Source organism: Myodes glareolus, chromosome 22, assembly GCF_982192425.1.
Source record: "Myodes glareolus chromosome 22, mMyoGla1.1, whole genome shotgun sequence".
Lineage (NCBI taxonomy): Eukaryota > Metazoa > Chordata > Mammalia > Rodentia > Cricetidae > Myodes > Myodes glareolus.
Window position 1 is genome coordinate 43,105,200 of NC_142047.1, and position 27,177 is coordinate 43,132,376.

A 27,177-nucleotide genomic window follows, 5' to 3' on the forward strand; every position below is an offset into this window, starting at 1 on the left:
CCTTTCTTTCTCAGGAAAACATTGGGATATAAGATGTAGTCATGCATGAAAACCAGACCCAGGAAATATGCTCCAGAACATAAAGTAACAATGATTTTGAAGAGTGCTGTAGAGACATTGGTTACAGTGAGGTATCAAAAGGATGGTTTTTATAATCTGGTATAAATCATGAATGGATGCCAAGCCTTCCTCCAGTTAGAGTTAGGTACTGAGTCTGAGGAGTTCCAGAAAGACACACATTTTGCTCCTTTTAGGACATGTGGCAATGCCTGAAGACATTTTTCTTTGCTACAATGTGGGGAGTAAAGAGATAGGAAGTAATCCCGTTAGCAACAAGTGAGAAGGTGTCATGGTTGCCGATCCGGCAATATAAAAAAGAAGTCCTGGGGCTGGGGAGATGCAGATCACTTAAGAATGCCCTGCTCTTGCTGAGGACCAGAGGAGTTCCACACCCAACATTCACATCTGGCAGCCCACAACCTCCTGTAACTGCACCTCCAGGGATCAGGTGCCTCTTCTGGTCTCTGCACAGACATGCAGGAGCGTACACACACACACACACACACACACACACACACGACATAAAATAATATAATAATTCTTAAGAGATAAACTCACAGGAACTTTGCAGCCTTTTATGTCAATAATTCTATATCTGACAACCTCTGGGTACCTGGAACTACAACTATTACTATAGGTGTGTGATCTTAGCTATTTATGAGGACCACAAATTCAAGGACAGCCTGGGGTAGATAAAGAACTCAAGGTCAGCCAGCATTTTGCCTCTAAATAAAAAGTTTAAAGAGGCCTGCAAAGGGAGCTCCATCACTATGCCCAAGGCCCCAGAGTCAATCCTCAGGGAGGGAGGAAGAGAGAAGGGTGGCTGGCTCCTGAGCAGCCTAAGATATCCCAAGAGGCACCTGACACACACCATTTAATTAACTCCAACCTGCCCCTTGTATTTTGGCAAAAATAAATCAAAAAACTTTATATGGCGCTCAGACTACTTAATCAGATGAGGTACCATTTTCCCTTCTGAAAGTTTGCTTTTTACTCTGATTTTGTTAAGTTCTGGTTCTCAGTTCACCGCAGATTCCTGAAGTACTTACAGCATACTGGGCCCTCTTACAGAGCACTTACAGCCCTCAGCATGGCTGGTGCCATCTTGACCCCATGTTCACACACGAGGACTCCGGGGAAAGGGAGAGCAGGTTGCTGGTGGCTTCACGGCTGGCAGTGCAGGATTAGGGCAGAGTTGGGGTGTTGGGTTCCATAGCTTATGTTCTTAACCTCAGTGGGCTGCCATCCCCCAAATGGGTGGTAAAACTAACCCTACTATTCAGGGCCTCATCATACTCTTATTTTTCTGTCACACTTTTTCTAGGCCACGGGTAGTGTCATGACCCTGCAGCTACCACTTCCTCTATAGGTCCCTAGGGTGATGTTGGGCGACCCCATCCTTCTGGAGAGGTTGAGATGAGGACTCTGGGGGCATGTGGCCCTCAGAATGCTCTGCTGCGTGTCTATTGGGTGTTACTTATCTCTCAGATCACTTGGTGTCCGTCTGTCTGTCCATGTCTGTCTCTGTCTCTCTCAGTATAAGATCTCACCATGCAGCCCAGATTAGCCTTACTCTTCCTGACTCAGGCTAAGTGCTGAGATTACAGGTGTATGCCACCACTCCCGGCACTGAGGGATTTTACAGATACGATTCTTAATTCCTCAGAGTCTCTGAGACGGCGCTAACATCTCATTTTGTACAGAAACATAAGCTTAGAGTTCATGTGACTTTTCTAAAGTCACAAGTTTAGAAAGGGGAGGTGAGTTCTCTGGGTCTTTGTACCTGCAGTGCCTCGGACCTTTCTACCGGGACAAATAGGAGGCATTCACCTCACGTGTCAATTACAATCTTCCGAAGTTACTTAAATGCCCTTGTATTTTCCCAGTCTCAAGCTCTATAATGATGATACTGTAGAGTCTCTAGAGAAGACCACAAGCCAGTTTCAACATGTGACTGTATGCTTTTAGTTCTCACAATGGCTTTCTATTTGTTTTTAAAGAAAACTAAAATTTGCCATCAACACATAGCAATTGCTATGTATTGTAACAACATGGTTTGGTTTTTTTTTTTTTCAGGTATCTTTTGAGAAGTCAGATGTGTCTATCAACAGGAATCAAAGCCTATTCCTACAAGGGAAAAAAGTTATGACACATTCTCAGTTCATCTGTTGGAGACACATGTTCCAGTCCCCAAGCCTCTCAGCTGAACAGCTCAGGTATAGAAGTGCAGTGCCTTGCTCCAGTTAAGACAAAAGTTCAGGAGATGACTGGGGTCTCGGGTGATCGTATCAACACACAGAGTGGCTCTTCTGCTCTCTTCTCAACTCTACCCACATGCTTCTGCCTGCCTCACTTCTCAGTACCCACAGCCTTCATGTGTAAACAGGAAAACCTTGACTGGTTGCTTTTAACTGGAGGGAAGAAAATCCCACTGCAGCGCCCATTCCTCCCGGAGCCTTACTTGGGGTTACTACAGTGCCTCTCCTGGTACTTCACTCCTCCACCGCAAGTGCGTGAGCATTCTGACCACTTCGACCAGGCAGACCACTGGCCATGGACGGGCCGGGGCCCGAGCTCTCCAAGCTTCACACACTGGCCTTGTCGACACCACTGCAGAAAGAACATGCGACATGGTTCCCATCAGAGACCACCGGGCAAGTTCAGGGAGAGGCAAATAGCTGCCCAATGAAAAAGAAAAAGGGGGTCTGGGGAGGGAGGAGGGACAATGTAGGACACGGACATGGCTCTCATGGCCGTGTTTTACGGCTGTGTGGCTACTGCCCGGATTTTCAAGTCTGCCTGAAAGAGAAGTGGCGTTCCCCATCCTCAGGCTGAGAAGCACATGCGGTGTGAACTGTGGATGTAGGGAAAACAGACAGATAAGATTCTACACAGTGCCCCAAGTCGTCAGACAGAATTACAAGGAGGCCTCTTGGTTGCACGGAGGCAATGCTATTGATGGAACAATTCTAAGGCATTCAAGTGTCGATCGTTGTGATGATGTCACTATCAAAGCAGATGCGAGCTATAGCTGGCTGTGCATGTGATTTGCCTCGTTCAACCATCAGATAGTAATCGCATATGAAATTAGGAACTTTCGGTCCCAACAAATGACATTCATAGAAGGTGCCTGTTTCTCCTTCATTTGGCTGTGATCCTCACAAGGTGGGCCAAGGATTGTTTCCTCTGCTAGCCTCCCATGTTGGTTCTTCTGTTGCAGTAAAGTCAGGGTTTGCTAGCCCCCACCCCCACTTCTTCTCCTTCCCTGGGGGTTGAGTTCATCTCTGGAAGTATCGCTCTCTTTCTTGTTGTGTTTTCACCTTGAGCAAGTCCTGCAAGACTTAGTAGAACCACACACTGAAAACCTCTGCACTTTGATCCAAAGGGCTGGGCTTTAGGGGACACCAGGTTTGGTTGAGAAGGGGTGTTCAGTTATAGAATCACAGGGAGACTGTCTGACTTACAGCTCTCCGCCACCCCCCTCACTCCCATGATACATTTGGCTGTACGACTGCTCACTGTGTGGCTCTGTTGAAAGTGAGCTTTTTCTTGGTTATGTTTCTTCTTTTCTTCACATTCTTGCCACGAGCAGATTGATCCCTCTGTTTTAAGCTTTTCTTTTGCTTGGGTTAATTGCCATTTCAGAGTTTGAAATTACATAACGCTGTGGAGGACCAATCAGTCACTGGGGGGATCTTGCTACTGCCACCATGCATCTTTCCCACCAGGAATGAAGGGGCCTTGACTGGGCTGACACTGGACAAAAAGCAATAGCCCCCGGTCCCACTAGCAATAGCCCCTGGTCCCACTAGCAATAGCCCCTGGTCCCACTAGCAATAGCCCCTGGTCCCACTAGCACCAGCAGCCAACAGCAAACTAAGTTGCTCTGATGACTGGGAACAGTGGGAAGACCTGTCTCACCAAGTTTCTAGAGCCCTTTCAAGCATTCAGGAACTGAAGGCTGCTTTGCCTATGAGAACTAAGTAGGGGCCTTCTGACTTTCTCAGTCTTACAGGGACACAGCTATAACACACATAGAAGAATCTAGATTCCACAACTACACACGGCTCATTTTGCTTCTTATAGACAAATTACTGACTGATGTGACTTAATTTTAATCTAATTTCTTTGTTGGAAATGCATTTTATATCTGTTTCAACCGTTGAATGAACATCTGGGCTGCTATGATCTCAGTATTCATCCTGGTCCTAGGTCAGACTGCTGGCAGACTGTCTTCCTCTGCCTTTGCAATCTGTGTAACAAATGGGAATTTACAGAAATCTACACATAGGTGCAAGTAACATAATGTATATATAAAATTCTATGTATAAAATGAAAATATTAAATAGATACACATATAGTCTTATCACACATATTACTAGTATTTCTCAACTATTCAATATGACTGACTAGCCGTGACTTGCTCTGTACATTTTGAAATGTGTGATTTACGTTATTAGGCAAGATCTTACTACCCGGCAGAGGCTGTTATGGAACTTGTTATGTAAGCTAGGCTGAACTCAAACTCATGGCCTGCCTCCTGTCTCAGTCTTCTGAATCCTGGGATTACAGAATGAGCCCCAGGATCCTGCTCCAAAACTTTTTAATTCAGCGTGTGACCCTATAGACCTAATTCCTCCTTGCGCACACATCTTGAGATGGAAGGACTCAGCTTTCAGTCGTTTTGATGTCGTGTGTTTGCACTCTGCTTCTGTTTCCGTAGTCTCTCAGGGCTCTTCAGTGTCAGCTCCAGGGTCCACTTGGTATATACTTTCATTGCCGTTCATTTGACATGAATACTGGACTGCAACCAATGCTGTTTCCTTTAGGTGGTAGCGGTTAGTGTTTCAAGAGGAACGTTTGAAGAACAGTAAAAGCTGGAAGCTTCTGCTACGGGTTCTTGGAAGAGCAGGACTGAGTTTTCAGTTAGTCTCATCTCGGTATCTTCAGAGAGACTCATCCTGATACTGGTACTCAATAGTCATCAAAGAACTGAAATCACTTCAAATGATCAGTTCTTCTATTCAGATTAGGAGAATTTTGAGAAAACAAATGACCGAGATGAGCAAACCTGCACCATCTCATTATATGTTGACGCTCTAGTGTGGGTTTTCCAATGGACTTGCTAACTATACTTCATTTACTGCTAGGCCCAAGGGTGCCTTTCCTGCCAGACCCTCTTCGGAAAAGGAAAGACAACAGAAATAAGTGTGAACATTTGTGTGGACAGTCATGTCTGTTACTAATGGGAACACCTGCCCCCTGGGGTTCTTTTATAGAACACGAAGTTTGGCCCGCATGTGGACTGCAGTGAAGCCCGTCAGGTCAGTGACTTAGAGATGCTGAAAACCCAAGGCCCCATCCATAATGAGAAACACCAATAAAATATTTAGATAAACAAATGAATGAACTGGTCTATGTTGCAATTCTGTATGGTAATCTTTGCTTGGTAATGCTGGTTACTTTAAAGAGAAACCAGGAAAAAAAAAATGCAGCCAAGGAAAATGTGCCCTTCTAAAGCCATGGCTCTATGACCTTCGCACGATTCTAGAGTTGCAGACTAACAAGTGCAGTTACCATACTCAATCCACAAACGGTTCCTTCTGCTGCCGGCGTGAACTTGGTCTCACAGCGGTGGCCCACGCGGTGGCACCAGAGTGATTTACAGATATCCTAAAAAGAGGAGGGAAAGGGAGGGGGTGAGACTGGCAATACACACTAAAAAAAAATGCTAACAGTCAAAGCTTTGGGGTACGGCCCTTTATTTTGTGATGGATGCAATCAGACGACAAATTGCTCAAAGTACAGGCAAGTCAAGTTGGTGGGAGTAAAGCAATTTTCTTTTGTAGTAAGGAGATAAACAGAAAGAGAGTTTGCAGAGTTTGCATGCTTGTGTGTACTTAGTGAAGAGGGGGTAGCATTAGTTGATCTCCAGACCACTGACTGTTCAGACCTAAGTGGTAGGGGTATGTGTGCACACGTGTGTGCATGTGCGTGCGTGTGTGCATGCGTGTGTGTATGTGTGTGCTCAAGAGATCTGCTTTCTGATGATAGTGACAAGAGCCTGGGAGACAGAACAGATCAAAAGAGGAATAAAGCAGATCTGACCCGTCCATGTCCCTAGCATTTTTAGAACCCCTAGACGCTGCAGGTTCCTTTTTCTTGTCACTCTACAAGTTGTCCAGTTGTCACCTGACCCCCACCCTCCCAGAGGTGTTCTCAAGGAAAAATAACATACTACACGGCCAGGGACCATCCAGCCTGGCACACACAGTTCTTGATATCTTTGTGCTATTGTCACCATCATTGTCACTTTCTTAGCCTCGTGACTTTCCAGCGCTATGGCAACTTAATTCTGACACTAGACCTAGGAGGTAATTTAAAGGATCAGGAGGCAGACTCTCAGCCCACAGAATCAGGGCGGTGATCTATAAGGGATTCCATATCAAGGTATTCCAGGGCTGAAGCAGTTATTGAGCGAGAGATGTGAGGAGTATAGGTCAGACTAGAGGAGAAAGCGGTCTCCATAGAAACAGTGCAAGTCAATCTTATGGAAGGGCTAAAGGTATCTTTCATGCTTTTGGGACAAAGGTCATCTTGCTAGTGAGGTTCTTCAACCCTAGTGTCAGTTCAAGCCGTAACTTTGAAGACCAAATACATTTCTTTCCTACAGCCAATGGAGAGCCACGACCCATGCCTATAGCAGCCATCTAAACCAGCCTGATACAAAGCAAAAAAAAAAAAAAAAAAGTGGGGGGAGACCATAAGAAAAATAGAAAAAGGAGTTGGGGAGGGTGGTCTAGACATGACAGCCAAAGCCAAGCCACAGGGCTGAGACAAGGGGCAGCTGGAGAAGAGCAGGCAAAACACAGGGATTCCAGGGTGAAATCAGACAGGCTGTACGGACATGTTATTTCCCCTGTGGTGAAGTGCAGAAGTCAAATGTAATTACAGCCGACGACATGCTTTAACGACCACAAAAACCCTCTGAGAAAACTCCCTTTCAAAGTAAACAAAGAGGGGAGCTTGCACTCCTTAGCTGGTTCCTCCCTCTTTTCCCCCCGTCAGTATACCCCACTTTGTCTTATCTATAATTACCTGGACTTAAGTCATAATTTAAGAGAAAGAGAAATAACCACAGAGACCCAAAGGTCTCATGTTGCCTGGATATGATCCCCCACCTCAACAAGACCACATATTTAAGCAATGCTGGTTGTACTGGGTCCTGTCATTTGCTGACCCATGTTCTCTGGTTATATTCCACAAGACAAGTTCCTTCTAGTAAAATATGACATGTTGAAAATGCTAAAAGCATCTGAAAACTCAAGTTCTATAGCGTATACACAGAGCAACTCTCATAGGGACTTCTAAAACTATACCACCATGTTGAGTTTACCTTCAAAATAGCTCCTAAATTTAAACAACACTTCCCACACCCATTGCTGCCACCCTGCTCCCAGCCACTTTGCATGTGCCTTAATGTCATACCCTTTAACACGAGCCCAGTTGTTCTGTCTTCCTCCGTCCTTACCCAGTGAGTTCTCACAGATACAATGGCCCAGAGTTGCAGATGACTTTTGTCCTATTCACAGCCCATGCTTTCGAGAGTCAGATATGGGATGTGGCTATCATACTGAATAGCAGAAGATAATCCCATCACTATAGGAAGCTCTGCTGGCCAGCATTATGAGCTAGAGGAATTCTTCCATATAAATCAGTCAGTTCATGTTACTGCTCTGTTCAAACCATGTGATGTCTCGCTTGACTCAGGGTAAATCTAGAGTCCTTCTTGGCCGCTTCCAAGTCAGTCACTGAATCCGCTTGATCCCTCTGATCAAGTTGACCTCTTACAGGTCAACTCTTGCTGTTGTGGCTTCAATTTCTTTGACTGTGATAAAACTCCCAACCAAAAGCAACTTAGAGGAGGGAAGCTGAACTGAAAATAACAAAGCCCACGTTACAGTTCACCCTATCAGGACCCAGATGTACCTAGTCACCATCACACCCACGATCAGATCAGGGTCAGAATCAGTGAATGGGCTTGCCCTCAAGCTGGCTTTATCCTCTCTTTTTCATTTACTGACTAGGGAATGACACTTCCCACAGTGGGCTACATCTTCTTCCTACATCATTTAACAATCAAGATAATATCCCACAGACATTGGATCTAGATAATTCCTTAAGACTATCTTCCCCTCGTGATTCTAGGTTGTAACAAGTTGACAGATAAAGCTAGCCAGCACACCTGCATATAGCTGCTCTATCAACAGTGAGGCAGTGTTCTGACAGTGCCTCCAGACTGCACATCTTGCTCTATCCACACCCCCAGCAACCTGAATACCTAACAGTGGCTCATTTTCTTATTTCCTTCAAGCCTTCATAAAGTTCCCTTTGGGAACTCAATAGTGTGTGTGTGTGTGTGTGTGTGTGTGTGTGTGTGTGTGTGTGTTGTATGTGAGTTTGTGTTTGTACGTGACAGGGGCTTCACACATTCTAGGCAAATGCCCTTCCCCTCAGCAACATCTCAGTATTACTAATTAAAATTTAATCAGCTACCAACCTTCGGCCTATTTATCCCAAAGTCACTTTGCCAATAATCTGTTTGTTTATAGTATTCTCCATGTATCATCCTCCTTCCTAATACAGAGGCAGTGCTCCAAGGACAGGGTCCCAGAAAGACTTCAATAAATATTTCCAACAAGTCAGTATATGAATCGAAATGACAGACTTTATAATTAGGAAACATTCTCACTGGTAGTAAGTAATCTGCAATTCTTAAGACAAGTTTTCAACTAAAAATGTGCCAGTGGTGGTGCACACCTTTAATCCCAGCACTCGGAAGTCAGAGTGAGTTCGAAGGCAGCCTGGTCTATATAATTTTAGGGCAGCCTGGCCCATACAGTAAGACCCTATCTCAAAAATAGTATTATATTCTGAGAAAGAATTCTGGAAAACATAATGTAACTGGGCACTGCTGGAACACACTTCCAAGGAAGAGCACTTACCAAGCATGCATGAGGCTCTATTCAATACCCAATCCAGTACTGAAAAGAGAAGAAATGAATAACAAAAACCCTACTCCCGCCGCTAAGAGTTTCCCCATATTACTTGATTGACTCCACAATTGTTCTCTTTGGTGTGCTAACGGGAAAAAGGAGACTCAGGAAATGTCAGATGACTGCTCAACTACTCTCAGCGGTAAATCTCTCCTAGGCTAGACCTGAAACACCTTGTGTTGAATCTCACTACCCAAGCTTTTGAGGGGAGGCAGTAATTAAAAAGCAGCAACCAACAGACCATGTCATTGGCATCACTTTAAGAAGCAAGTTTGCTGAGGTATAGTTTGCAATAATATGTAACTATATTGTAATATATATATTATATATTATATATATATAACCATATATGTATGGTTCTCAAAGCTCTGACAAAATATATACACCATTGTAGATGCTACCACCACAATTTTGGATAGTAGAATTATACCAAATGAACTCTTGGCATTTTTTCAACATATAGTTTTTAGCTCTCCGTATTTTTATATTTATTTTTTAATGAAATGAATGCATCAGTTTCTTTTTGTAGTCGTCCTCTAAAGGCCATTCTGAAGGTTGCCTCTAGTCCTTGACTCTTGTCAATCAAGCATCAGCTAAGAACACTACCAAATAAACCATTTTTTGTAACAACTATCTCCTATGATTTCTGTCAGACAAAACACTTGGAAAGTATTTTCTGGATTCAAGGGTTAAAATATGTTTATCAAGATATATAACTGTTTCTACATAAATCAGTGGTTATCTTTCCTCCATGTTTGAACAGTTCATTCAAAAATATACAATCAAGAATTCAACCTACGTTGACTCAGAAGCCTGGGCCTTATTGTTTTCTTTTCTATTAGTGCTCTATGTGTGATCTTAGGTTATTTAACTTCTATTTCCTTACTGTTGAGTTCAAGGGGGAACAATAAATAATGCCATGCATTTTCCACCAGTTGCTTAATGGAACACTGGAGTCAGACAAAGAGAGACTCAGAAAAAAACAAATTACAGGCTATGAAGAATTGGAGTCAGGCTACAATCTGTGGCCCAAGTGGTCTGCTAACACAGTCTCTACAGTGTTAAACTAACTGCACCCTCTGTTTTGCAGATAGAGGGGAAAGCCAAGTCTCTGTTGGAGGCAAGGTATCTTTAGAAAACTGTTAGATAAATGTGCATCCTTTAGCCAAACAACACAAAGGCAGGCAATGCTGGAAATGCCCGGTGCTGTGCACACCCAGATGCACATGCGTATCTGATATGCATAAGTGTGTATTTATGTTTAAATGGGGAGGGGCATCATGTGTGCATGTACATTTAGAGGCCAGAAGTCAATGATGGGTGTCTTCCTCCATCCACCTTATTAACTGAGACAAGGTCTCTTACTGAAGCTGAAGTTCACTCGTTCTGCCTCTTTACCCATAGATCCTCTGTCCTGCCTTCTGAGCCTTGGGATTACAAGCTACCTGCCATGCTGGACAACCTTGATTTCAAGTGGGTTCTGAGGACCCAACGCTGGCTCTCAAACTTTATCCACTGAGCCACCTCTCCAGCCTGAGGTGCTCTATCACACAAGTCACCCATGCTTCCTCACGGGAAGGATGAGGGGGAGGAGGAGAGCAAAATCTACTCTATGAAAACAGGAATGTGTAAAACAGTGAAGCGCAGCCATTGCTATGAGGCTAATAATCGATTGCAAAGGATCTACTGCTACATAAGACTAATAGTTAAGTAGATTTTGCAGCAGCGGGAGCAAGGAATATGCATGGATGATTACAATGTGGAATCACAAGTTTATAATGGTGATATATGAGACAGAGCCCGGAGGAAGAATAGTTCAAATGTCCTTGGAGAGAAAGAGGTAACTCTTGGGCTACATCTTTAATGGTCTAGAATGATTACAAGCTTGTCATCCAGAAGGTTACGCAGTATTCTACAATGGGAAATCCATAGATGACATGTGAGAAAGGAAATATTAAACAGAATATTTGAAGGTAAATAAGGGCATGGTATAACTGGGATGTAAGCTGGTGGGGAAAGGCGATAGAAATTGAAAGGTGATATGATTTATTACAGGGCATTTGTGAGAATCTTCTAGAAACCTCCTACTTACTCTCTTCTCTTTAAGCCCAATGTCAAATTCTTAGAGGAAACACTCCCCTATCCTAATGCCTTCAGGGAGAAATGCTCTCTGAAACAATGGCCACTGAAGCATTCACTAGTATTCAAATATCTTCCCCAAATTTCTATTTGGCTTTAAATTTCCTCAATGGGCCAATCAATATGATGCCTGAGCCCCGGCTACGTGACGGTAATGGAGGATACTGAGCCAAGAATCAACTTGGAGGTATTTCCTTTGTCCTGTTCATGGCCGGTGCAGGAAAGGTACCAGCGTACAAACATCAACTGACTCCTGTGCCATGTTTCAGAACTCTCAACAAACACCATCAACTGGTTAGCCAGGGACTATTTCTTTTTAAGTGAATTGTCATTGAGGGAATGTTTTTCTCATCAGTTGCTAGGGAGCTAAGTCTCTTTCAGGTCTGTCTAAATAGCACGGAACCCTACGTCAGATTAGTAACTCATATTCGTGAACACTGCTCTGCCCTGGGTGTGGTTTGAACCCCCAACACCCATATGTCGGGAACTTAGACTTCAGTGTGTCAATGTTCAGAGGTGGAGTCGTTATCAAACAGGGTCTAATGGGAAGATTTGGGGAGAGTGAAGGAGTGCCCTTGACAGGGGTTACTGTGCAGCTGTTTCCTTCTAATTGAAACACTCCCTCCTAGAGGAAGGCTCCTAGGAGTCAGGAAGTCCGGGAAACTCATACATCTCTGGAAGCTCTATAGGCCCTCTTCCAAGGTTACACAAGCAATAACCAATGGTTGAGGGAGATTCTTCAACTATCCAATCTGCCTTCAAGTTGCTCAGAGACCTCCAGGGGTGGGATGCAGTTTTCCCAAGAAAACACCCATGCTAGGTGGGAAGTTGTGTAATGCTCCTATTTCTGAGCCATCCGTGCACCTATAGGGAAACCTCAGAACTCTTTGGTTCATTAAGCTAGACTTGGGTGGAATGGTCTCTTTTATCTGTTGTTAGTGCCCTAGCTGAGGGAGGGGGCAGAGAAATGTGTTTATGTCTCCCCAGAAAATTTCACCTAATAGCGATTAAGGTATTTCTCCTGCCAACTCTGGTTAGTCCTTATGTGAGTTGGGGCAGGATAAAACCACCCTGGGGCCTGGCTTTACTACCTCTCTTTCTTGATTTATACTTGCAGAGAGATTTATTTTCTTTTATACGTTTTCTAGCCATGGTCATCATCCACACTGTGATACAGCTAGGAAGACGCTCGCTAGAGTTGGATCACATCAGGGCAACACCCACAAGCCACCCCTTAACTACCACTTAAAGCAAGCTCTCTTTCTCCAGATGCAGCTTTGCTTCAGAACTTTTGTTGCAGCCCTCAGACTGACCGCACAAACACTGTGGGGAGGAACAAAGAACAGTGTGATTTGCTAGGCAAATGACATTTGGGTCTGGGAGAAGAGGGAGAGTGGGCACACGTGAAAGAATGCTCTCAGACACCTCTGCCTCTATGAAGACATCCAGAGCACTGGGGCCATGATGCTGAATGGGAAAGGAAGAGGTCAAGAGGACCTCTCATGTGCAGAAGAATGCGATTGGACCCGGAGAACAGTCCTCACAAATTAGCCGGGGAGGAACTATTACCTTCTCCTACAGATGTGAACACGTGGGTCAAGGGAGACCAAATCATGTGTTTAAGACTCTATCTAGGTAAAGTTGGAATAAGACTCTAACTGCAGGTCTCCCTACCTCCCAAAGGCAGAGGCTATGTGCATATATGTATATAAGTGTGTGATTGCATGTGAGCATTGGTCCTCCCAGAGAGGTTGTCAGATCGCTAGGAGCTAGAGTTACAGGAAGTTTATAAGGAGATAGTTTGGAGTTGGGAATCGAGCTCAGGTCCTCTGGAAAAGCAGGACATATTTTTACCCTGAGCCGTCTCTCCAGCCCTACATGTGTGCTTTTACCTACTGTAAATAGGTAAAATGACAGGAGGGATGACAGGGAGAAAAGTTCATAAAAAGATTGAAGGGAAACAGCAGAAAGAGAAAATAAAGACAGCACAATAAAGACCATAAAGATAACATTTTGAAAAAAATTAAAAATGGGATTTCATTGTTTAGAAAATCCTTTTTTTGTTGTTGCTGTTGTTAGAACACAACAGAGTACCATTGTGACCATTAGGGATGAGACTGTGACTCTGGTGATAATCAAGATTAGGAAAATACCAAAAGCTAGTTCACAGGGAAAACAAGTCTACACCCAGGAGCCATCAATCAATCTCACCTTCCCATCCATCGGCATCTTAAACCATCTCTCTATTAGCCCAGACTCCCCAGCTCCCCTCCCAGACACCCAGACACCCAGACATCCCTGCGCCGTTCATCATTTCAGGTCTTCTCACTTCAGTTCCCTTCACTATGCTTTCCAGGGTCAACCAAGGCCGAGATACCATCTTTTAAAAATATGATGTGGCACCAGAAACTGATTAAGGCGGGGTACTGACACCCTTCTCACTGCCTGACACAGAACAGGCATGATCCCGGTGGAGGGGGACTCATTCAGGAACTCCTCTGTATTTGTAAAGGTAGCCATGCTTATTACTAGCTCCATACATACAATGTGCGCAGATTCGATGACTGAGAAATCTAGCTATCTCAGAACGAAGCAGTTGAAGGGCATGCTTAGGAGAGCCTACTCAGTGAATGGCCAATTCTACCCAATGCTGAGGCTTAACAGGCAAATTGAAATAGCTGCATGTTTGCTCGTTTAGAAAGCAACTATAATGCATAATGTAAATCCCATGTGGTGTGAAGGATATGCCCAAAGAACGAAGCTTGAGGATTAGCTTTTTAATAGGAAAGGTTGCAAGGTATATTAACTTATGGCTCCATATCAAGCCTATGACTGGATATTATTTCTCAAGAATGGACTTTTATTTTATACATGAGCTGACTTACCGAAAGGCTGTGTGTGCTTACAACGACAGAGATACCACACAAGTCACCACAGTGGCTGTTGGACTGTTAGGTTAAGGGAAAGCAGTTTCCAACAAAGGAGAGGCAGAGGCTTAACTTCCACGTGGGTGATTTGTTTTGTTTAGATTTATCATTTGAGAGCTCTGTGCTTTGGGCAAGCTGGATACCTTCTCTGGGATGTAGGTGAAAGGAGGGCAATAACTTTTACTTCAAAGTGGTTTTGAAGATGGAGGTCAAATGCAATCAATCTTGCCGTGGAATGTCTTATGTAGGACAGAGGGTCATGCAGAAACTGCTGGGAATGGTGGTGCCGGAAGTTAGGACGGCAGTATTGCTGCTGCTACTAATGTGGGTGATGGAGAAAGAGCAATAGAGGGCAAAGGGGGATGAGGTGGAAGGAGCGGGGGTAGAGGGAAGAAAGGAAATGCTACCAACTTTCCTATCACCCATGGGCCCAACTACCTAAGACTTCAACATTTTCCACTGGACGCCTGGAATGAACTAGCTTTAAAAGTATGGGACATTTTATTGATGTTGGGACTGCAATGTTGTCAGGAATGCATCTCTTGGAAGAGTGCAACCAGGCCTCTCTTATTTCTGCATATTGGAGCTTTGTATTTTCTCACTCATCTGGGCTGTAATCTTGCTTCCAGGAGTCAATGTAGAAAGCATGCTAAGACTATTATAGGGACTTTCAACTTTCTGGTATCAAGGGGAGTGTCTCCTGCAATAGTTGTCTTACACAATGAAAGGCACATGGTGCTTATTGATGTAATGGTGACTGTGAGTTCATCACTTTAAAAGCACAGCAAGACAACAAAAACCATGATTAGCATGAGCAAGCATTCTCAGCTTTGCTTCAAGGAATAAAGCCTGCATGTAAGAAGGGGGGAATTTTCTTCCAAGGACGCAGACAACTGGTATTTAAACCAGGCATGCAGAGTCTATGGGGGATAAGCCTGGATAAGTCATTGACAGGAAAATTACCACTTAATTATCATGCCAAACAAATGACATTTTAGAGATAACCCAGATGCTAACCTTTGGCCTCAGCAAACCAAATGTTTATCCTTTTGGTAGGTACACAGGCACATGGCACATCCTTAATGCAAGTTAGAAATCACGAGGAAACATACCTTCATAACCCCAAGGCTGCACAGCTTGGCTTTGGCTCCAAATTGCCACTTACACTGTGTGTCGGCATCATAAATCTGTCCTGGGAGTTTGTCCGGATATTTATACTGTCCTGTTTGCTTGGGCTCATCCACCAGACAGCCAGCCTGTGGTGTACTGCATTGATAACACATCCTTATTAACAGCCCTGTTCAGCTGCGACCTTTCCATTTAAAAACTGCACCGCAGTGAGTGCAGTCATGCAAAGAAACATAGAGTGTGCTTAGAGAAACGGCCATGTGTTTAGAGTTAAAAGGTACATTTTATTGCAAAGAGTGAGTCCTGCCTAAAAAGGCTGGAATGCATACAGTCATAAAGGGTTTTATAGGGGGCGGGAAGTTCTGGCCATCTAACCAATGTGCATTAGGATTGGGTAGGAGAGGGGAAGTGTAAGTATAAGTAAAATCTCCTTTCCACAATCCCATTCAACAACACTGGGCGTTTATACCAAGAGCCTACTGTTGGGCAAACATTAGCTTCAGGAATTAAAGCACAAACTGGGTCATATACAGAGGCTATCTGTCCTCATGGGTGTTTAAATGATACTGTGCTTCTTAAAGACGGGACCAAGAAGAAATAAAGATGCACTCTGCCTCAAATAAGCTTTATGAACAAAGTCACATCCAGAAAGAATCAGAAGGTTCTCGGTGTGTTGTTGCAGGCCTAGAATCCTGGCATTTAGGAAGTAGAAGCGGGGGCTCAGGAGTTCATAGTCATCCTTAACCACATGAGACGCTCAAGGGCAGCCTAGGCACACACAGGAAAGCACCCCATAAAATAAAATTCAGAATCGGGGCATAAGGCAGAAAAGTTTCCCTAAGGGGTGTTTGGAAGTAAAATGTGTTGAGAACATGGTATGAGTATTTATAAAAAAAAATCACCTCACCCCATTTACTTACATAATCAAACAGTGTGCCACCCCTGAGAGGTTAATTAGTGTGTGATATTAAATGGAATTTTGAGGCCATACATGAAGGTACTATCAACCATGCATCCATAATGACTTTATATAATTCTCGTAAACCTCTTTAATGATGAGGACTCCCATAAGGATTGCTACATGGCTCAAACAAAACAAAAAAAAAAAAACATAATGCCCTTAACACAACAGAGAAGGTAATGACAATTGCTGCTGCCGCTATTATTTCACCCAAAGCCCTGAACTGCAGCAACCTCATGAACGGAAGAAAGTCGATCCACATGGAGTGAACCTCGACTGATAAAATGTATTGATTTCATCCTTACATGAAGTAGAAAAGACATTGTCAACCCTAAACACTGGATCTAAAATTAATATAAAAATATATGGGGGGCATGGCTTATGATAAATTAGCAAACGTCTATCAGTTTCTTTTTACTATACTTTAGGCATCAGTCAGCTTTATGTGCTCACATTTAATCTTCCTTGTTGATTATTGTGGATAATTCTGTGAACATTTCCAACTAATATACTGTAGCAAAGGTATGAACATATTAGGAACATCTATTTGCAATGAAACGTTCACTAATATCTGGTCAAAGGGAACAATAAGAACCCAAGTGTCCATGTGTGAGTCAACATGGACTAAAAAGATATAGATACATGCATGCCGTTAAGCACAGAGTTTGTTTTTTAAAGATTTATTATTATTTTTTACTTAAACGTATGTGTCTCTGTTAATAGGTACTTGCACAGGTCAGAAAAGGATGTCAGGTCCCCTAGAGCTGGAGCAACGGGTATTTGTGAGCCACCCAACATGGCTGCAGAAAACCAAATTCAGGTCCTCCGCTACAGCAACGGTCATTCTTAATTACTGAGCCATCTCTCCAGCCCTGGATTCATCCTTAAAATTTAAACCAAACACTGGGCTCTCCTAAGCTCTGCAAGCTGGTGGGTTAGATTAAAATAATTACTCACAGTAAAAAGGCTATACATCTAGGAGTCTTAGAAGTGAAAATGGGGATAACTTACAAATTTTAGACCTTGGCATCAGAATGGATCTAAGTGTGAATCTTACACCTACAGCTTCACAACTGTTATACTTTATGCGTAGCTGACCTCTCAAAGACCCAACTACAAATCTAGACTGGAGATAGAAATAGGATATATATATATCCTATATATATAGTATACATATATATAGTATAGTATATATATATACTTTCTCCTATATACTTTAATATAAATAATATATTATTTACATATATTCAGGTTACATTTTATTTGTGTGTGCCTGTGTGTGTGCAAGTGCACGTATGCAGTCACTAGGATGCTACAATGTGGATGTGTACTTCAGAGGACAACTTGCAGAGTCAGTGTCCTCTGGGGGGTGGGTCCCTGGACTGGAGTTCATGCAGTTATGGCTGACAGCAGGTGCCTTTACCTATGCGGTCATCTTGCCAGCCTAGTGAGGTAGTATGTGAAGGGAATCTGGCACTGTAATAAATCTTCAGTAGATTTTCAACAATAATTATATCATTAAAGCTACCAATGGCATCATAGTAGGAATGTTATCTCCTGTTCGGTTCATTTGATTTTGTGGTACTAGAGGTTAAAGCTGGTGTTTCATGCATGCTAGGCAGGTACTCTGCTGGCAAGCAATATCGGTAGGCTTCCTTTCTACTTTTTATTTCTCAGGCCGGCCCTGAACTTACTCTGTAGCCCAGGTAGACCATGACCTTTCAGTCATTCTGTCTCTGCCTCCCAAATAGTCACAATGACTAGCCCATTCCACCAGGCCTGGCTTGAATATTTGTTTTCAAACCTACTTAACACTGCTACATAATGGGGCACAATCACCAGGATTTTATCCATTTTACCTGAGGAATTTCTTGAGATACTGTCGGCTGCAGGAAGACCATGAAAACACCCCGTTGTTTCCAGTCAGTGTGGGTGACATGATGTTGCCTTCCGCCTTCCTGCAAGGGTTGCCTTCGCCATCATGAACCATGCCAAAGCTGAAAGGCAAAGGAAAGACGCTTTCTGAGAGCCCACATTCTAGGTTAGCCCCAGAAATAATCTGAAAAATGATGTGGGATTCCCCTCTGTATGCTGTGAATACCATTGGTTAATAAAGAAATTATCTTGAGCCTATAGCAGAGCAGGGCAGAACAGAGCTAGGCGGGGAAAACTAAACTGAATGCTGGGAGAAGGAAGGTAGAGTTTAGAGAAGCCATGTAGCCCTGCTGGAGACAGATGCTGGAACTTTACCCAGTAAGCCACAGCCTCGTGGAGATACACAGACTAATGGAGATGGGTTAAATTAAGATGTAAGAGTTTGCAAATAAGAAGCCAGAGCGAATTGGCCAAGCAGTGATTTAAATAATATAGTTTCTGTGTGATTATTCTGGGAGTCTGGGTGACTGAGAAATGAGCAAGTGGCCTTCTTCTACTACAGAAAAACGCACTGAGACTCAGCAGACTCAGGTGGGAGACAAGAGTCACCGACAAAATACGTTACAAAAACCTACTACAAATTTTCTACAGAAAAACCTGAAGAATACTAAACACTTTGTTATTTTTTAGCCACAAAATCAAGGCAAGGTTTATCTGCTCTATATGAAAAGGCTAGGAAATCTCGGTCAAGATTTCTCTGGTTGTGCCAGTAAGATGGTTTAGCAGCTAAAGACATGTGAGGTCAAACTTGACTGCTTGAGTTCAATCCATGGAAAGTACATGATGGAAGGAAAGAACTGACTACTTGAGAACACACACACACACACACACACACACACACACACAAATAATAAATAAATGTTTAAAAAACTTCTTAACTAACCTAATTTTTAAAAATTCAAAACAGCTGATTTCTTTCCCTATCACCCACCAATCCTGGAGCTATGGCACAGAAATTGAGAGTAAGGAGGAGGTAGATACAGTGAGAAGGTAATTCTAAGGCCTATATTGATATTTATTATAAAGCTAGCATGATATAAATCTTCCTTTCAGTGTGAACAGTCAGTTAGCTAAACTCCTTAATTTCGATTATAATTGAATACCTTCATAAAAATAAAGATCTTTACAAGGTAATGATAAAAACTCTGCTCAAAACATGTGACATAAAACCCAACTTCTTGGAGCTCAACCTGCTACAGTGCACTGTAAACAATTTCTGAACACCGTTCTTTCCATGACATTAGAACAGTTCCTTTTCAGAAAAACAAGCTTTAAGGATCTCTTTTAAACATATTGTGTAGTGGGCTGGAAAAATAGCTGTGTTTGGGAGCACAGGCTGCTCTTCCAGAAGACCCGTTCGTTTCTCAACATGCATGGCATCAGGAGGCTCACAGCTGCCTGTAACAATGACGCCCCTCTTTAACATTCCCTAAAGATCATGAACACTGTTCCTAAATGATTTTCCATCTCTTAGTATGCAGAGCAAAGACGCTGTCTCACGTTGTCTTAGAAAGCGGTACAATATGCTTCTGTGATCACTTCAGGAAAATATTCAGGAAACTAATGCATTTTGTGACTTTTCTCTAAAAAGAGGCAAAGCAGATAGAAATATTTTTATGATTTATCATGAATTTAAAATGTTCTTAATCTGACTATTTAAATAAATAAAATCTGCCCCTTAAGAATACATTTGTATAAGCAGGTATGTCCTATGGGGGAAGCGTCATATCATTATATGACTATCTTTTGAAGGTAGGTAGGCTCTAACAAATGAGGATTTTATATCCATAGGAAGGGTTTTCAGTGAACTGTGCTTACAGTCCAGCTGTTTCTTTTCAAACATTTCTTCCAATTTATCAAGCAAGTGGAGGGTGGCTATCTACTGGATGGTTATCAACGGACTTGTTGGAATTTACAGGTGACTGTTACCAAGCAGAATTATTAATTGTAAGATATTTGGCAAAAGCACGTTTGTATTCTCAGTTTTGCCAAATTCAGCTTTTTTTTTTTTTTTTTTTTTTTTTTTTTTTTTTTTTTTTTTTTTTTTTTTTTTTTTGCTTAAGCAGAGAGTTGAGGGTGTTCGTTTGGGAGACATTCTTTCTAAATATGCTGAAGCCTATGAATGAAGAGCAGGAATTCCGGAAGAGCCAGTGAGATGCAGGGAGATTAAAGTCATTGTTAAGGGAGGGAAGGCTGCTTAATTAGAGCCTCATTAAAAATTTTTGAGCAAAAAAGAACCCAATTTGAACTCAGTTATGAATTTCAAAGTTTTACATCTTCGAAAGTACTTTAATTTAGTAGCCTTTTGGAAGATTATTTTTCCGCAAATCTCAACACCTATCTGCTTCACCAGCTTCATGTCAAAGGACCACATACCAAGATCTGATCTTAAGAATGTATTTCACATCTGTTCCCTGTGTGTGCATGTGCACACCTATACGCACAGATGTAGGAGACCCAGAAGATTCGCTCTGTTAGGGCTCCTCAGATGATATCCACCTTTGGTTTTTGAGGTAGAGCTTCTCATTGGCCTAAAACTCAAGAACTGGACTCGGCTGGGCAGTCACTGAGCCTCAGCGATCTTTTCACTTCTACCTCCCTCAGTCCTGGGATAACGAGCATGCACTTCTGTACCTGGGGATCGAACCCAGTTCCTCAAGCTTGCAGAACAAAAGCCTTACTAATCTCTCTCCCCAGTTCTTACATCCATTCTTCTCTTTCCTGACACCCCTTTCCCACCCTACCTGAAGACTATGATTTGTTTTCCTGAACCAAAACATCAGATTTTGGTTTCAGATAACTTTTGCTCATAATCACGAATGATTAAAATTTTCATAGTCAGTATTTTGAAAACCGAGTTCAGTACACCACTGTCCTAGGCAGGTAGATTTACATGTTACCAGGATTAGTTTGCTTTGTTTAGAGAATGACCTGTTCTGAGGGTTGGGTGGCACAGACCTGTAATCCCACTACTTGGGAGGTTAAGGCAAGAGGGTCACAAACTCAAGGTCAGCAAGGAAAATGTACTGAGAGATTGTTGCCACATAATTAAAGTTAAAAATGGGGGGAAGGATATGATTCAGTGGCGGCGAATGTGCTCACTACGCAAAGGGAAAAAAACAGCAGGAGTTTAAAGTGTCTTTGCCAAAGCAAAACTCAAACGAAAATAGACACTTAGATGACAAAAGAGTCAGATAAGTAATTTGCAGTCCATTTGCAAACCTGAGACCTCAACCGATGTAATACATGATGTGAAAAAACAGATAGCAATGATTGGTGCTTTCTGAACTGAACTGGTGTGTGTGTGTGTGTGTGTGTGTGTGTGTGTGTGAGAGAGAGAGAGAGAGAGAGAGAGAGAGAGAGAGAAGGAGGGAGGGAGGGAGAGAGACAGAGAGAGAGTACATATGATGGAAGTCAGAAGACAACCTTGAACATCAGTCTTTTTAGATTGCTCACTTTTTTTTTATTTGTGTGTTTTGCTTTGAGACAATGTCTCTCACTGTCCTGGAATTCGTCAAGTAGATTAGGATGTCTAGTCAGTGATTGCCAGGGAGATGCTAGTTAGGGTTAGGATTAGCATTAGGGTTGGGGAGCTGTCTCCATATTTCTGGGTGTGGTGGTTTGAATGAGAAAGGTCCCCACAGGCTCGTATATTTGAATGTTTGGTCACCAGTTGGTAGAACTATTTGGGAAGAATTAAGAGGTGTGGCCTTGTTGGAGGAGGTTTGTCACTGGGCTTTGAGCTTTCAAAAGGCCACACCAGGCCCAGTCTTGTTCCTTCTATGAGTTCAGCCTGTTTATCAGAATCTAAGCTCTCAGCTACTGCTGGTCCATGCCCACCTGCTGCCATGCCTCTGTTATGTTGATCATGGACTAAGTCTCTATGACTGTAAGCAAGCCCCCAATTGAATGCTTTGCTTTATAAGTTGCATTAGCTATGGTGTCTCTTTACAGCAATAGAACTGTCCTGGAATTTGAGAATACTAACACACTTGGATTACAAGCATGCACCGCCATACTTGGCTTTTAATTTGCGTGTTTTATTTTGATCAAACTCATGCCTATAAATGTGTGTGTCAAAAGCTTAACAACTGAGCCATCTCTCCGACCCCAAGCCCTTTTTGGAGCCTACAATTAGAAGCTTTATACAAGATGAATCCCATGTATTGGATTAGATCAATAATAATCATTAGAGGCAGGCCAAAGAATTACTTAGCCAGTTTCCATAGGAAGTAGAAAACTGAGAAGCCACTCACTTGTGCCCTGACTCGTGTGCAATGGTGAAGGCAAGGCCAAGTCCTGTGTCTTCGTTGATGGTGCAGCTTCGGTATTTACTGCACATCCCACTGATAGGAGCAAATCCTATTGGAAGATCAATTTTAAATATTAACTGTAATTGGATATATACATATACCGTTTTGCAGATTAACATATTTAAGCTTTCTTTGCAGAAGAATATTGAATGTCCCAGACATGTATATGACTTCCCTAAGTTTGTTACTAGAGTCAGAGAAATGGATATACTGATCATTACACCAATGTATAACGTTAACTTACGAGTGGCCTTACTGTCTAAGTGTGGGATATGCTTTCCAGTTTTCTCCTGATCTTTCTCTGAAGCAGGAGACACAAACATGCCCAGGTCACATGGGCAGATCACATTCACAATGACAAATGCCCCATTCTCCAACGTTACATCCCTGCAAGAACAGTTACACAATCACCCCCATCATTCATTGGCTCTATCTTGATCGACCTTATAGCAGCAGAATTTCTTCTTCCCAACTTTGAGATCTAACAACCATTAGAACAAAAGTTGTGGCTGTAAGAGTTAAATACATCCTTGTGAAATGGCTGCATATACCTCCATCAGGCTGTAAAATCATCCAGGAAGTCTAATATGCAGCCATATATGTGTCATGGATCATCATTACTTAACTAACATGTTATGCCACACGACAGAGCTAAGAGTGCAAGAGTGTAGTGATAGCGTTCACAGAGATGCTAGATAAGGGAGGGGTATTTGGTTATTGTGTGGCTCACAGTGTAGCTGACTTGGTCTGTAGGTGTCTAGCTGACTGTTTCCAGTCTTGCTCTCAGTCCTATTTATGATTTGGACATATAAGGTTTGTGTTTTCTAATATATGGTGCTTTCTAAATACCTAATATTATACTGTACATGTAACATTTGCTTGTGTGTGTATAAATTTCAAAATATGCATATGAGATTCAGGAAGGTGACTCAATTTGCTTTGGGCAGTATAGTTCCGTGGTTAGAGATTCACAAGACAAATGTGAACGTTTCAGCCTGTACAACACGCTCCTTAAAGAGCGTGACCTGTGGGGCAGATCAGGAATCGTTCCCTGGTGGCATATTTGCTGTGTTCAAGCCTTTGTTTATACTTCTGTCTGCGGCTGTCTCCCCAGTGTAACTTCGTTAGACGAAGCTTCCCTCATGGGCTGTGCACTGTCTGTGCCTGGTTTCTCATTCCCATTGCAGATGTCATTATCAGCCGGTCTGCAGCACACAACCTATTTAGTGCAGGACCCTTCACAGCAAATGTTTGCAGACCTTGACCTGAAGAGCCCAATTCATCCAAAACCAAAGGGCTAGCTCTTACGACTAGCAAGTGAATCAGCTTGGAAATACAGCAAGTGTGTAAAAGATATTGATCTTATGCTAGATTCTTCCATTCTTCCAAAAACGAGTGAATGGAGACCTAAAGTCAACGAGCTTGCTAAAGAAGACACTGGTGACTGGTGACACAGTGAGATACCATGACATCAACAGTTTTTCTCCAGCTTCTATAAGCCAGGTGCTTATAGAATGACCTAAAATGTGTTTAATTAAATGCCTCTCACACTTCATTGGTCGTCCATTTGGGCAATAAAGAAAATTACCAATTGATTAAAATGCAGACTCCCCATGCCACAGTGAATCCAGTAAAGCAGAACACATTCACCATGGAGCAAAGAAGCGACTCCACAATGTAAAGACAGATATATTCACACGCCACATAGTGACCTCAGGCAACAGCGGGCTGTTTATATAATGGTGGTCTCATGGGAAGACAGTGTCTAGTGTAGTCCCAGGCATCTCAGATTGTGTAAGTACACTCTAAGATACCCACTCAGCAACATCATTTCCTAAGGACACAGTTCTCAGAATGTGTCATAGGCAGCAAATGACACATGAGTACACAGGACTCCAGAGGCCCCAAATCCACTGGAAAGCTTTCATCCCACGCTTCCAGCTAACAGGTGTGCATGAGAGACCCGGGTATACCATACCTAGCGTGTCACATGGTTCATTCTTCCAGGAACAGATGTCAAATCCCGTGAGAAGGATGGCGTGGTCGTGCCTCTTGCCGTTCTTACCCACGAGGGCAGACTGCCACTGGCAGAAGCTATTTAGAGACTGGTCTGCGTGGTGGTTGATCAGCAATCCTCCCTATGAAAAAGGCACAGAGATTAGGAAGTGGTGGTTGTGCCTGAAGAAGGTTGAATCTCTGTGACTCTGAAGGCAAATGCAGAGGCACCGTGTTTCCAGGGGAAATTATCAGTAGAGGAAAGCTACGGAGCCAAACTCTACCAAAAAAAAAAAAAAAAAAAAAAAAAAATCTAGTTAGGTTAATAGAAATTTTAAAGTAAACTTGAATTTTTAGTATTTTAAGATAAAAAGCATTTTGATATTGATATATTTATTCATATTGAAGTTCAATAGTTTCTTCAATAAAGCATAACAAAGATAGCATCCATATCTTACTTCTCTGTGAAGTTTGGTACTTAAGGGATTACAAGCAATCAATAACACACTGTGAGTTTACTTAATGGTGACCATTTACTAGAGATCAGGACTGAGAGGTGGCTCAGAGGTTAGGAACACTGGCTACTTTTCCAGGGGACCCACGACATGACTTACAGCTATCTATAACTTAAATTCTGGAGGATCATGCACACTCTCCTGGCCACTGTGGGTACCAGGTACATCCCTGCCATGATGCCCATATACACATGCGGCAAAACACCCACACATTAAATAAAAAAGAAGAAAAAGAAAGACAGAGTTTTCTTAAAATAATCATTTATCAAAATGTTTGCTTGGGCTACACCAGTGACTTGGGTCAAGTCAAATGTTTAGACAAGACTTTTGTCAGTGAATCAGGGTGCTGCTGGCATCAGTATCCTTGAGCAGAGTGTGTCTAGCACACCAAGGCCCAGTTGTTTCCCAAACAACAGATACCCTATTTCTCTAAAATCCCAAGTTAACTTCACACAGCGCCAACCTCTGTAACTCCACACACCTGGGTAATTAGATCCATTTTCTTCCCCTTGTCTCGACTCTCTGCTCTTCACATTCTTTATTGGGGTTAGAGTTGAAGAGGAAAGCCTCAGGGGCTTTGAAAAATCATCTGTCTGATTGGTGAGATCATAGGGGAAAATACAGCTTACAGATCAAAACACTACAGCGCAGGGAGTATCGTGCAATTTAACACATTATTATATGTTCTGTTTTTGCCATTTGCCCAATTCCTGGGTCATGTACCTCGCCATAATCAATTCATGGCAGTTGAAGGCCCCTTGTTTACTCTTTGGCATTCCTAAATTGGAGCTTGGGAGACCACAGACTTATGACAGGAATTTTATGATGGATTTCTTCTGGTAAATTCTCAAAATATACGTATGTATCCACCTTAATATTAGTTAATATATTTGACCTATGAAATCCAATTAATGCTAAAATCTATGACCAAATTCACCTTTATCATAAGGACTACATGTTTAAGCGGAATATTTTACATTTTGTATATTAACAATGTTATATATGTATTTAATATTTACTTAAAATTGCTGACACATCTATGAATAGTTTTCTAGATTATTATATAAAATATATTTTGTGGTGACTTAGCTCAATGATCCTTATTAGACAGTACTTCCCCTGAGGAGATAGTTGGCATACTTTCAAATATGAGATTCATGTATTAGTGCATACTAGGTATTTAATAAATACATTCTCAACAGCAGAGCAAATGAATAAATGAAGTTTGCCACTTACAGGTTCTTGTTCCAAAAGAATTAGGCTCACAACCACAATGTTTATGTCGCTTCCAATGGTTCCATCTTTGAACAAGCTAGAAACCTGTTGACACAATTAAAGCCAGAAAACATCTTTTAAAGATACAATCCAGCATGGAGAGAATCAATCAGATATATTGATAAGGGTGTAGGCTTTAATTTTACCAGACATATGCATCTATAAATAGAGTGATTTCTCAAAATTCAAATTTTACAATAAAAAATTGTGTCTAAGTGAGTGCCATTTCACCCACACAAGGAAGCTTGCATCTTGGGATATTGAGAGGGTTCCTGGCAATGCCCTTACCATGTTCATGACTGTGAGAATGTACGTGGTGACGTCGCCCTTGCCGTGCTTCTCCACCATCTTCGCGTCTGCCACCACGAGGGTTTCGACATTGAGACCCTTTTGTGACTTCCCAGCGGATCTTCTGGGCCGCCCTGTGCCCCCATAGTCATCAAAGTGTAGATACGTGTCCTCTGCAGGAGGCTTGGGGGCATCTGCAGGAGACAGAAGAGCATGTGGAAGCAAGATCAGCAGGGAAATCTGGGTGACCTAGGCTGAGAAAGCCAGGAAGGTGGGGAGGTGACACTGGGAGTCACTGTGGCCACATGCCCCGAGGCTTTGCACCTGAGATTCAGTCAACAGACGCTGAGATGCATGGATGGGTGGGCTGATGGACAGGTGGACGGGTGGGTAGATTCAGAAATGTTAAAAATGCTCAGAGGTAAGTTAAAGAAAACAAGCTACAACTCTAGCTGGCAGACAGGGCAGGTCAACAAACGTCAATGAGGGAAGGAGAAAGAAAAATCTCATTTGAGGAATACATTGACTCTCAACAGCCAAGGGAGATGGCAGAAACACTACCTCATATCCAACTTGCCAGCTGTC

At 42.6% G+C, this 27,177-nt stretch overlaps 1 protein-coding gene across 1 annotated transcript in view; it reads right to left on the reverse strand.

The window, feature by feature from the left end:
* Positions 1-27,177, reverse strand: part of Adamts18 (ADAM metallopeptidase with thrombospondin type 1 motif 18) — a 138,636-nt gene that overhangs the window by 50,435 nt on the left and 61,024 nt on the right. Inside the window, exons 4-11 of the mRNA XM_087900414.1 lie at positions 26,593-26,786; positions 26,266-26,349; positions 24,498-24,657; positions 22,463-22,568; positions 18,131-18,268; positions 15,295-15,448; positions 5,638-5,733; positions 2,522-2,670 (exon numbers count right to left, since the gene is read on the reverse strand). Coding sequence (XP_087756540.1) covers positions 2,522-2,670; positions 5,638-5,733; positions 15,295-15,448; positions 18,131-18,268; positions 22,463-22,568; positions 24,498-24,657; positions 26,266-26,349; positions 26,593-26,786 — 1,081 coding nt within the window. The remainder of the gene's footprint in view (positions 1-2,521; positions 2,671-5,637; positions 5,734-15,294; positions 15,449-18,130; positions 18,269-22,462; positions 22,569-24,497; positions 24,658-26,265; positions 26,350-26,592; positions 26,787-27,177) is intronic.